Source organism: Opisthocomus hoazin, chromosome 18, assembly GCF_030867145.1.
Source record: "Opisthocomus hoazin isolate bOpiHoa1 chromosome 18, bOpiHoa1.hap1, whole genome shotgun sequence".
NCBI classification, from domain to species: domain Eukaryota; kingdom Metazoa; phylum Chordata; class Aves; order Opisthocomiformes; family Opisthocomidae; genus Opisthocomus; species Opisthocomus hoazin.
The window spans coordinates 8,055,149-8,067,811 of record NC_134431.1 but is presented as its reverse complement, the minus strand read 5'-3'; the positions used below and the strand labels follow the sequence as shown (position 1 = coordinate 8,067,811).

The 12,663-nt window shown below is 48.9% G+C and overlaps 1 protein-coding gene across 2 annotated transcripts; it reads right to left on the bottom strand.

Annotated features, from left to right (window-relative positions):
• Positions 1-2,552: 2,552 nt before the first annotated feature.
• MANBAL (mannosidase beta like) lies at positions 2,553-11,889 on the bottom strand. Of its 2 annotated transcripts, none has more exons than XM_075438957.1 (4): positions 11,836-11,889; positions 9,582-9,630; positions 7,631-7,825; positions 2,553-5,049 (listed from the first exon to the last, which is right to left on the bottom strand). In XM_075438957.1, exons 3-4 carry the CDS (start codon positions 7,778-7,780, stop codon positions 4,942-4,944), a joined length of 258 nt encoding a protein of 85 aa, XP_075295072.1. In that variant the 5' UTR covers positions 7,781-7,825; positions 9,582-9,630; positions 11,836-11,889; the 3' UTR covers positions 2,553-4,941. The 2 variants fall into 2 exon arrangements, with proteins under 2 accessions (XP_075295072.1, XP_075295071.1); XM_075438956.1 differs by having other exon boundaries at positions 11,778-11,870.
• Positions 11,890-12,663: the final 774 nt, after the last annotated feature.

Genomic DNA, 12,663 nt, shown 5'->3' with positions numbered 1-12,663 from the left:
GGCCTCCGGGCACTAAAAGCAGCCAGGGAAGCTGGGAGGAGGGAGGTGAGCACTGCGAGAGGCCTGGGATTGCACAAGACAAATCTGCGTGTGCTGGCGAGGAGCAGGATCTGAACGGGTGTGCGAAGCACGCCCAGCACCGTAGCGCTCACTTAGCACAAGAGCTCGGAAGCGTAATATTTGCTCGATTTAACTCCTCGTGGCTCAGGGGTAGGCTGATGTGCATGGCACCCCTTCTCCAGTATACCTGGGGCTCCCAAGGCAGAGAGCTGTCCTTCCCTAGCAGTTACATTTGCTGGTTGAAAAAATCATCAGGGAAAAGAAACTGCTGAAGGGGCTGATTACAAGGGGACACCTTTCTCCATCCTGGATGCCTCTCCACATATTCTTTCCATGTATCAGACCTCGTAACAGCAGGAGATACCCACAGTCTGTCACTGGCAGGTAAAACCTGGCTGCAAGGACAGAAGAACTGCAATGGACGTGAGTCTACCAGAAGCAACAACAGGGGGCGTGGGGATGAAATACGGTGGCAGAAAAGCCACAAAGTGGGGAGAATCAACATGACACAGGAAAACCAGCCATATTTCAAGGGAGAGGCAGGAAGCCGAGTTCATCACCCCGCAATTGCCAGCCCCGAGCAAGAGACATTTAGAGCAGCTACTGCACGCTGGCCTGGGCACGAAAAGCCAGAAAACACCCCCACAAATAACCGCTCAGCAGCCACAAAATGTCAGAGGAGAAGAGCAGGACCTTGGACCTGCAGTAACCGCCAGTGTAAGAAGAAATACAAACACTGATTACCACCCATATCTCTGGCCAGAGAGAAAGGGAATGCTCGCCAGCCGAATCACCCCTTCTGGCTGGACGAGGAAGAGGAGGGTCAGATCCCTTCCCAGGGCCAGAGTTGGCAATCAGCTTAATCACCAAACAAGCAGCCATGCTCTGTACTCCAGCACTCCCCAGTCATCATCCCATTTTCTCACTGCAATCAGTCTTTGATGCCTCACGAGACTCATAAACAAACAACTAAATCAATACAGTCATCTCGATCCCTGCGGGCCACGGGCTGCGACCAACGTAGCTTCTCCCTGGCAGAAGTATCAGTGTGTAAGAGAGGCTCCCGAGAGAGCAGTCCAGCACCCCAGCTCTCAGCTCTCCAAAAATTAACACACACACAGAGAACAGTTCAGCAGTGCCCTGGGAAACCGAGATACGGAGCAGGTCCTCCCCTCCTACAGCTTCCATATTTTCTCCTCGAGCATCATCACATCCAGCCTTCGCCCTCCCAGAAATTCAGGCACCGAAGGAGTATTTTCACATTCTTTGTGACAGGCTGGGAAATGATCTTAGCTTATTGATTTGACAAGGGGGCTGCTCTGCACACATCAGTCCTCTCCAAAGACGGCCTCAGGCTCTTCAGCTCCCATCAGCAGGGAACCTCACCAGAACATCTCTGAAGCAAAGAAAAGTGTGTGTATGAGAATGAAAGTAAATTAGGTCTGAACAAGATTAACAGGGATTTAATTGAACTATGTGAACCGGAACTCCAGTCACAAGCTACTTATTAGCCTGTCTCAAGGGACTGTGCTGCTTGCACTGGAGGAGCACAAGGATGCATTGTGAGCGTGGGACAGCTCAAGGGGCCGGCAACAGCCACAGCTCTCGAGCGTGGCCAGGAGCCAGAGCTGCTCCAGCACTATCAAAAAAGCAGCAAGGAGTTCTCAACTCCCAGCCACGCTTCTCCAGAGATGAGGCTTGGGCTGCTGAGGGAAGGGAACTTCATAACACACCTCAGCAGAGGACACCCAGCTCAGCCCAGCTCCTGGGCGTTGGGCGGCAGAGCAAGGCGCTGTTTGCCGAGGTGGTGCCCACTGGCTGGTATCCTGAGGCAGACCTTTGAAAACCTCCCCTTCAATAAAATTGACTTAATGAGGTCTTCAGCTCCCTTTGGAATGTTAATTACAAAAACCGCCTGGAGAAAAGTGCTTGGGAATTAAAGGAGTCACCCCACTAGCACTGCTCTCCTTTTGGCTTCCTGGTGAGGGAACCAACAGACGCTTGCCAGAGCTTGGCTACCACCCCGGGCTGACCGCAGCCAGGAAGAGCCACCAGACAGCTCTGCGCTCCAGCCACGTAAACCTGAGCCACAATCACGCACCGAGGGGCTACTGAAAATCCCTAGTACCAGTCTACCGAATCCCCGTCTAATCCCGTTTGTATTATTAACAAATGATGTCTTTATTAAAGCTACCTTCATGGGGGCTCTTGAAGCCAAAATCTCTCATGAGAGGCAAATCAATTTAGTGATCGCACCATTTCCTCCTTCCTTCCAGGAAGGTGAAGCTGTACTGGGAGATAGTTTGCTACTTCCAAGTCAAATGCAGATACAGATGCACACATGCCTGACAGCATTAACTAACCAATTTCTCACAGATTAAAGGATCTGAAAGGCTTTCCCTTAATGGGTCATTTTTATGAACAGGTTATTTGTGTCCCTGTGTTCCTATAGTTAGAGTTCAGGCAGCTTTCACAATAAATGCATGGAAAGATACAACACAACTTGTATTTATTACACATTTCAAGAGAAACTAAAATACATAGGATGCTGGTAATCTCTAAAAACATACTATAAGTTCAGCTAACGAGCATTCAAATAGATATAAAGCTGTTTGGAACAGACTGGGAAATTGATCTTAATCCCTCTTCCCCCCAACAAAAACCAACCCCCATATCCATAATTTCTACTTAGCAATGAGTAAGCCAGCCTGCAAATAGCTAGTTGCAGATGTTGATGTAGTAGCCTGCCATTCCAGGTAGCAACCACACAGTGCTCATTGCTAACTGGTTCTTAGCTGTAGAAGCGCTTCTGTATTTCGGGTAACGTGTGTGCTACTCTTTCAATAGTTACAATTCCGTTAAAGCATTAAACCCCGCTTTAGGTAACTTGCGGAAAGCCAGAGCTCTTGGGTAAAGCAACCACCGTCCTCATTTATTAAGATGGAAGAAGTGATCTGCAGTACCTACCCAAGGCACTGGCAACGCAACCTGCAGACCATAGACAGGAACACAGCTCGGTAATGGAAACTCGTAGCACAGTATTGTTCTTTGCTATTTGTCTGGGAAATTTTTGTAATGTTTCTTTGTATTGAGAACTCAACGCAACTTTAGAGCGCTTGTGTCTCCAATGCTTTGTTCTGTCCTCCTAGTATTGCCTTTATGCAGCTCAAAAAAAAAAAAAAAAGAAAAAGAAAAAGCTGAAATGAAAGCAGAGCTCTAAGCTGGATTGTAAGCACTGCAACTCAGCGTCAGCATGCTGGTTAAGAGAAGCAGAGAGCCTGGAGCAGGGAAGCAGCGAGAGGTTCAAATCAGACTGGTACTGGGATCCATCTGTCTCACCCACCAAAAACAACAGTGAGCAGAGAACGTGGCCATTCCCAACACCGACTGTTCCTGTAACCGTGGTGTTCAACTCCTCTTAGAGAACACACAGTACAACACAGCAATGATATCCAGGCTGACAAGGACTGGGAATTGAGGACGGGAGTCTCTGAATGCAAAAAGGATCGCAGACTTGCAGCCCTGCCAGAGAGAACCCTTTCCTTCAAAGCCACTCTGAACCCTGGGTGCGCCTAAAAGAGCCAGTTCTCCTCCCATTGACTCATTCGTGATCAAACAAACCAAGATGTGAGCTGGCAGCAGGAAGCTCGAGCTGCCCTACAGAGACTCTGTGGCTACATCACCACCTATCTCTTTCCAGTCCTGTCTAGCCATATTTAAATCTAATACTAGATTGTCCCTGGGCCTGGAGAGCCAGAGCCTGAAGGAACATAGTGTATGTGTCTCTTGCCATACAGTCATGATACACAGCCAGCCTGCCACCCCTTGGATCTTAAAATACCACATGTCCTCGGGCCGAGATCATATATAACTTCAGGAAGAATTCAACAAGAGGAGATGCAGCAGGCTGTAGCAGGTAGGGCCGGGAGGGAGTCTGCAAACGCGACGCACCCCAGCTGTGCTGAAGTGGAGCACACAGTTAGGACTCAGCTAGCTGACAGCAGGGTTTATCAACAACACCACACAGTGATGTTTGCGACGCGACCAATGCGGCACTCCGAGATTCCTGCCTCAGAGCCACTTTTCTCGAGCACGCAGTACCTGGTCTTCCCAAGTTCCCGTGAACACTCCATTGGCACAGGCATTAAATTCCACACCTTCCAGAATCAAATTGTTCCCCAATGCTTGTAGTCATCGCAGTCCCCACCGCGGCCTCAATTCCCCGAAATGTACCTGCTTGCAACGGTGGGAATAGAAAGGAGAGGTGCATGGGTGGGGAACAAGAAAGAGGCAGCGACGCTGGGGAAATGAAACCTTTCATCTACAGCAGTCTGGAATCTGATGAGTTATTACCTAAAGAATTAAAGAATATGACAAAGACATTATTATTAAGCCATAAAATGCAGCTATGTATTTCAGACTAGATGACAACAGAGATGAATACAAAGCTGTGTAGTGTGGTATCCTTGATCCATTTGATCCCTCTGCCTTCAAAAAATACAACACAAACCGGTATCCAAAGTAGCAAACCCATGCTCCACCCTCCGGAGGGACTTTACTAGTAATCCCAACCAGCATGGAGGAGCTAGGACAACAGGCCTCTCTACCCATCAGAAATGACAGAAATCACTTTAACGGTGACCGACACACTAATCATGTCAAATGCAGTTCTAGACATGTGAAGTCCTCTTTGCTTGTAAGAAATCTACAGCAGAACCCCACGCCTTCCACTCTTACAAGTTCCTTCTCCCTTGTCCCTGAAAGGTAAAGCATGGCAATGCCAGAAAACCATTTAATGTAGTTAGTTGCCTTCAATGTTGTCTCTGAGGAAGCGTGATTACAGGTGATTATATTGTCTTTTGAGGCTCATTGGTCATGCCTTTATCGTTTCTTTTTGGTTTCCTTCTTGGGTTTCTTGCTTATCTGTGGAGCAGTTGCCTTTGGCTTCTTCACTGTCTCTGAACTCTTAGGCTCAAAACTGTCCGAGTCCTACAAGAATCAATTAAGAAACGGTCAGTAACTTTTGTTTATCCTTCACAATTTGCTGACAGCTCACTCTGAGAATCTGAGTATAAGCAAAAGGAAACAAGTGCTGGGTATCTCTGTTGGAACACAGCTATGTCAAACTGAGTTCACATTTAATGAGACTCGAGCAGCACCATCTCTGCTTCTTCCGCATGTGCTTTATGATGAGTGTGAGTTTATGCACAGAAACAGCTTGTTACCAGAGAAGCTGTTAAAAGCTTAAGTGTCTAAAACAGGCTTTGGAGAAGAAAAACAAAATGAGCTTTAAAGGCAAGGAGAAAATCAACACTTAATGAAAACTATTCATATTAGGAAAAGGAGAAGATACCATATAATCACTAGTGTGCATGGAAACATTCAGTAGGTATTTTTGTCAAATGTTAATCATTATCATGTGCGAGACAAAAAATATTCCCCTAAACAGTAGTAAGAATCTAAAGTTCAGAGCCTCTAAAGCAAGCCCAGAATCCAGGGAGGGAATTGCAGGCAAAGCTTTCTTCACCTGGACTAACAAGCAATGCTTAGATACACTGCTTGGTTCCTTCAGGGGAGATGACAGATAAGATTTCAGCCATGGGAAATAAAGTCTAGTTATCTTGTAAAAACACAAGGGAACAGCGCCAGTCTCATCTGAGAAAGCGCACACATGCAGATTGCCTCCTTTCATTAAATGCATTTGGGTATAAATATTGCTTTAGCGTCTTGGTTTCTATCAGTCAGAGCGTGCCAACTGGAAAAGGACACACAAAAACGGCTGAGCAAGACGTGCTAGTTTCAAGCTTCCAAGACAGCGCTCCAGATAATGGAGGGGGAGGCGAGCATCTGACAGTATCCTTTTCATCAAAGAGCTTGGTTCAACCGTCTCTCCAGTTACTGGGCTATTACACAGTTACATTTGTGTGGCTTTCCAAGGAAGGAGGCCTGGCTGGCGCTCCAAAGGCTGCAATCGGCGCATGGGGAGCTGGCAGGCTCTGGAGAAATGGAGCAACAGGCAGTTATTGCTCAGGGATGCAGCGTGCTGCCGCCGTAAAGTGAACACTGCTGCCTTCTAATGTTCAAACCAAGGTAGACTTCAAAGCCTGAAACCTCCAAGACAGAGAAGCTCCTCAGTATCCTACCCAGACTCAAACATCATTCCCAAGATCTGGAGGGGTAGCCTCTAGCGTTTACAGTCTTGTAAATTAGTCATATGGACAGTAAATCAAGAGGACAGTACACATATGGAGAAAATAAAAAGTAGAGCATGCAAACACCAAAGCATGCTTGCAAGCTTAAACAGTAACAGGTCCTTGAGCTTTATTGTTTTAATTGGGTGCCTGGTCTTCAGTTTCCCACTTCAAACTAAAGCTCTCACTCTTTTCAGCTTTCAAGAATCAGGCTACTCAGTATTTCTCAAAAATTTATCAGGGGAAACCATGGACTGTGGCAGATGGGCGCTGGTGGCTGCAGAATAACGGTGCAAGACTTGCAGTGCCACTGCATCGTGACCAGCAGCCGCCTGCTTCATCTCCCTGCTGGAAGCTGCAGCTCCTGCGGCAGGACGAGCAGGAGGGAGCACCCATGCCGGGGCAGCGCCGCTAATCCAGTACATCAGCGCAACCTCACATCACGCTGACAGTTAAAGGTGAAAGAGCTGGGTCATGAACCGTATCCTTCACACTGTACCCCACCCTCAGGCATTCCCTTCCCCAGGCAGGCTGAAAATTTCCATGCTTCCTCTGCACAAGAGGGAGCAAACGTGGCAATAAAGATAGCCTGAAAACAAAGCTTCCCACGCCGAGTTGTTACTGAAAATAACCATAGACAAAATCTGTATCAAACCACCAGACCCACAGCCTGATCACCAACACTGAAATATCTGTCCTCAGCATCACTGGCATGACCAAGCAGGTGGAGCTCTTTTATCAGAAAAGCCAGGCAGACCCGGGTCATCCCACTGTGGCCCAGCCTAGAGGAATCCAAGTCCTGTAGCTCACCTCTGCCTTTCACTTCAACCTGCTCCTGTACTAATGCATCAAAGGACCCTCCACTTGCTGGCACAGGACTAGGTGTCAGTACTGAAAACTGCCTTCCTCCTGTTAGAATATACTACAATTTCACCTGTACCTTGTTTCCAAAAAATCGCACACAAACCAGAGCCAAGGCTAGTTTCCTGAAAGGCAGGTCCTGCAAAGGGGACGCCTTGCCTGGCAGTCAACACAGCAAATCAGCAGCAGGATGGCAACACGGGGTTGGGACTAAAGCCTTCTCGTGTGCAGTCAGGAACAGCACGTACATTTAGCACACCTTGCCAGTGATGCTGGTCACTTTTTTGACAGATATTCAGAGAGACCCTGGCTCAGGTATTCATTCCTGACTTTCTAATCTGGAGGTAAATCACAAAACAAAAGCTGGAAAGTCAGAAGGAAGGAAAGAGAATGAACAATGAAACTGTCATCAATCCCAGGGGCAGACCACTGTGTCTCCATTAGCTACTCAAAGCTCCCTCCCATCCTATTTTCTCTGACTCTGCCCGTCTATATCGATATTAAAGAGCACTACTTACTGTCTTATGGGACTTTGAAACTGGCAGGATTATGGCTAGCACACAGATTAGCTGGAAAATGGCTCCAAAGAAGAGTCCGTAGCGTAGCACATTCTCCAGGAATGTGGGCTCAGGGATCTCAGGTGGGGAGAAATCCAACTCGGCAGCCATCGTGAGTGCACCCTTCTCCTCTAACGCTCTCAAGAAGACTGGTTACTACAAGCAGGGGGAAAAAGAGCAATTATTTGCATCATGCTTTCTGGTATCCACTGCCCATTATCAAAAAATGACAGCCTACCGCATGCAGGTTTTTTGAACACGCCCTTGACCTACATATCCAATAACAAAGAGAATGAAAGCTGCATTTTATTTGGATGCTTGTCTTCTGCCACCTGCCCACAAAAACACTCCTCAAATGCTAGCACTAGTCCATTTGCAGGTGAGGGGAAGACAAGGGAAATATGAACAGTATTCATGAAACAATAAGGGAAAAGCTTAATAAGCAAGAATATACTTCTCCCTGAAGTCGATCATGCATGCAAGATGACTCTTATTCATTTTCACTTACATTGTACATGTGGTCACAGCCTCATTGCTTTAGGTAGTGTACAAAACCAACTACTACTTAAATAAACCACACAGCAGGCAGATCTGCTGAAGACAGAGGAATGAGTTACATGTTTAAAGTTAAGCACGGCTTTAGTGGCCGGTTACACCAAGCCCTATATACCTTGCGACAGTCACACAGGTAGTTTGTGGCACAGTTAAAAATTGATCTCCTGGGTCCCAAGCCAGTTTCTCAGCCACAAGGCTATGCTTTCTTCCTTCCTTTATCTTTTGCTAATGGAGCTGTCACTTCATTCTATGAATGACTAATGGCTTTCTACAATAACGGAGAACTCTCCTCCCACAATTGCCGGAGTATGCCACAGAAAATCCCAAAAGGGAAATGCAATTAGTCTGGGATGCCACCAGAACTCAGTTGTGATTACCATCTTACTCAGTTTTCCTGACCTGTACGATCCTGGTGTGTACTTATTGAATAAGCACTACTTACTGATACTTACAATTCTCTGTACTACTAAAGCCTGATTCACTGTGCTGCATGCATGTTTCAGTTGAATGGTATTAATGTGCCTCCTAGAAATTATCTCCAAAGCAGGCTGTGTATTTCTCAGCCTAGGAGGAGATTTCTGCAATCTGCAGATGTGACCCAGTTCAGCAAGATGGTAAACTTAAGAGTATAATTTGAGTAAAGTTATAGCTGATAAATCTGAGAATCAATCAGCAACTCAATGCCGTTGCACAAGAGGCAAATGTCAGTTGGGGACATACTAAAAGGAGTGGTATATAAATTACAAGAAATAATTACTTCAATTCAGCTGAAGTACAGGATATTATTTTGAATTTTAAAAGACAGGAAAAAATTCCCAGCTGCACGGACTGCCAGCCACTGGAATACAGAGACTGCAGAATCCCTGTTACTGGTGATTCGGAATAGCAGATCAGATAAGCACTCGCCTGGGATGGGGTGCCTTTCAATCAGGAGATAAGAACAGGTGACCTCTCATGGTCCCTTCCACGTCTGTATTTCGGTGAAAGAAAATTTTTCAATTTCTGATTCACATTCAATAAGCGAGGGCTGCACGGGAGCTGTACGTGAAACTGGAATATGCACGGGGCCACTGAGGCTCAGCAAGTCCCAGTGGAGACCCAAAGGCTGCACCAGACACACAACGGTGTCAACAAAGCATGCACAGATGTGGCTCACCCCTAACTGCTTTTAACTCTTAAAATGCCCTCTCCCCCACTCCACTAAGGCAGCAGTTCCCAAGCAAGAAACAGAATCACGGGAAACTTCACCCCCGTGTTGCATTTTATCTCAACTTTGTTTATTGGGATCGCTTTTGAAAATGTTATTCTCGCCCACCCCCTTCCTCAGAGCAGGAAGGGAAGTTGCTTCATTCCTCACCTGGAGTTTCCTCAGGATAAGCTCCCACTGGTAATCCTGATTCATACACCTGAAACACAACACACAAGAATGAATCAGAAAAGGGAACTGATACAATGAAAACAAAAAAAATCCCCACCCTCATCTTCCACAAGTCTCTGCTCCTTTGCCCTTTTCTATTTCACCTCCCTTGAGGGTATTAGTAATTTTCTAACAAATCCCAGGTGACATGAGCAGCATCAAGAGCTCTCACACAGGCTGCTAGCAGCTGCCACCACCATTTTAAGCACTACCCCATGAAATATGCTCAGAGAAAACCTGACATCATGCTCCAGCTACTCATGGCAGAGCGTCCTTGCTTGCACAGTAGCCACAGCAGGCAACCCCCATTCGCACCATCAGTTTTCCTCCTGTCAGTGGAGCTGAACCGATATTAGCAAAATCCTTCCCTGTTTAAAAAAAAACTCCTATGATTAACAAAAAGCTGAAACCTGCACAGAGACTAAACCTGACACAAATGAACAGGCCAAAGTTGAACGTGGAGGAGCCAGGGCACGGTGCCTTCTGCACTGAAGGCAAGACTTGCAAAGTGAGTTTTCTCCCCCAGAGCACTACCTCCTCACACTCTGCCTCGCAGCTAATCCAGCAGGGCCCTGGATGATAATGGAGTCTTCCTCCCTGTTCCTGAGCAGCTAACAGTTTCACCACCTCTTCCTTGGCTACATCTCTTCTTCTCCACACGTATCAACCACCTTTTTCCTCAGACTGCCTCACCTATTAACACAGCTACACTTACAGTAATTGTTCTTAAATTGCATTTAAAGATCAGTACTGCTCTTTCAGATCCTGAGAGGAAGCTTCGCCCCCCACACCTCCAGCTCACTCATTTGGTCTAACAGCAGCTATCACCTCTCCCCACAAGCCTGGCTGTCTCACTGGAATGTAAGAGCAGAAACAGGTCACAAACAGTTGCGCTGCGCTACAGGAATTGACTTTGACTATCCATCTGTTTAAAAACATTCAGTCTTGCCTCTGTCAGGGTTTTACAGCTAGCTATCCTGCCACACAAGGTCTTGGTCCTGCAGCAAAGCCAGCGCCGTGCCACAGCAGCAGTGAGGGGCCGCACAGAGCTGCAGGCTCCAGCGTTTGCTCAGCGACACCTCTGGAAGCCGACGCAGGGGTCTCCCTGGCGCAGGATCAGGCCCTACACTAAACAGCCGTGTGCTTGCAGGGCCAGGGCCAGACAGCAGCCAGCTGACAGAACTACGACAGGCTCACACCCGTCTTTGTGCTGTCCTGCGTTTCCCAGCTGGCATCTTCAAGACCTAGCACTATGTAAATAATGAGCACAGGACAAAGCATAGTGAATAATCATAGAGAATAATCATAGAATCATAGGTTCGAAAAGACCTCTAAGATCATCAAGTCCAGCCGTCACCCGAATACCACCACGCCTGCTAAACCATGTCCTGAAGTGCCACACCTACATGTTTTCTGAACACCTCCAGGGATGGGGGCTCCTCCCCCACCATGGGCAGCCTGCTCCAACGCCTGACCATTCCTTAAGAATTTTTTCCTAATATCCAAACTACACCTCCCCTGATGCAGCTTGAGTCCATTTCCTCTCGTCCTGTCGCTAGTTAGTTCGGAGAAGAGACCAACACCCGCCTCACTGCACCCTCCTCTCAGGTAGCTGCGGAGAGCTGTAAGGTCCCCCCTCAGCCTCCTCTTCTCCAGACTGAACAGCCCCAGTTTCCTCAGCCGCTGCTCAGCAGACTTGTTCTCCAGACCCTCCATGTTCTTCTCATCACGAGGGGCCCAGACCTGAACACAGCAATCCAGGTGCGGCCTCACCAGCGCCCAGCACAAAGCCAGAGGAGCACCTGCAGCAACATGGCCTGGCTTCCCCGTGGGGCGGAAACACTGCGCACCGGTGCACAACACGAAAGCTGCCGTCGAAGGACGAGGCAAAAACACCCGGCGCTGAATTTCTGACACGGCCTCGCAGGCGTTGGGATGGAGCCCGGCCGATTCGCCCGGGCTTCAGGGGGGTCCGCGGGCGCTGGGCACGGCTCCAACCCAGCCCCCGAGAGGCCGTTGCGGCCGCGCCCGGGGCTGAGGGGCAGCGGCGGCGGGGACACCCGGCGCTGCTCCTCTCCCGCCCTCCCCAGAGCACAGCCCGCCGCCCCTCCCCGCCGCCCCCCTCCCGGCGGAGACCTCCACAGCCGGTCCCCGCGCCGCTCCAGGCCCCGCCGGCAGCCCCCGGCCCGCTCACCGCCCCGCCAGGCCTCGCCGCTCCGGAAGCGATTCCCGCCCGGCAGGAAGTGGCCCTCCGCCCCGCCCCTAGCAACCGCCCGGGGCGCCGCGTTGCTAAGGGCGGCCTGCGGGCGGCGCTGGGGCCTGCGGGCGGCGCTGGGGCCTGCGGGGCCGGGCGGGCTCCTCCGAAAGGCTCCTGGGGCCGCTCGGCTCCGCGCTGCCGTGGGCCCCGTCCCGGCTGCGGGCGCCGACCCCCCGGTGGGACCCCGGCAGCGAAGCACCCCGGGCCTTTGCGCCTCAGGGTTCGTGTACTCGCCCCTCCACCAGCGCCAGCGTTTTAATCCCTGCCATCAACAGCCTGGTCGTTCGGTCCTGGCGGGCTTCTCTTTATCCGCGAGGTTTTGATCCGCTCCCTGGAAGTGCTCTGGCAGCAACAATTAAGACACGTGTTTTTGGCTTTGCTCTCGCCAGGGAATTTTTTTGTGTGTTAATTTTTAATGTCCCAATTCAGTATCCAGCTCTGAAATGGCAATGTATTGATAAGATGACCTACAAAAGGAAAAATGCCTGGTGCTCGGTTTTGCTTTCTTGTGGTAGTCAAAGAATCTGATTTGTTTCGCCCTTTTCCTAACCCCAAGATAGCAGCAGTGCCAGGTTAGTCTTGCTGCAGAGCTTTATTATCAGAGAGCCTGGATACCTCGGGGAAAACCCAATCGGTTACTTATCTACCAAGGGAGCAAGGTATGGCATTTGTAATAAAAGGATTTTCTAGGCTGTTACCAAGCATTTGAATTAAGTGGGTATTAATGAAGACAATTTTAAAGGTTTGGAGCAACTGAATTAAAAA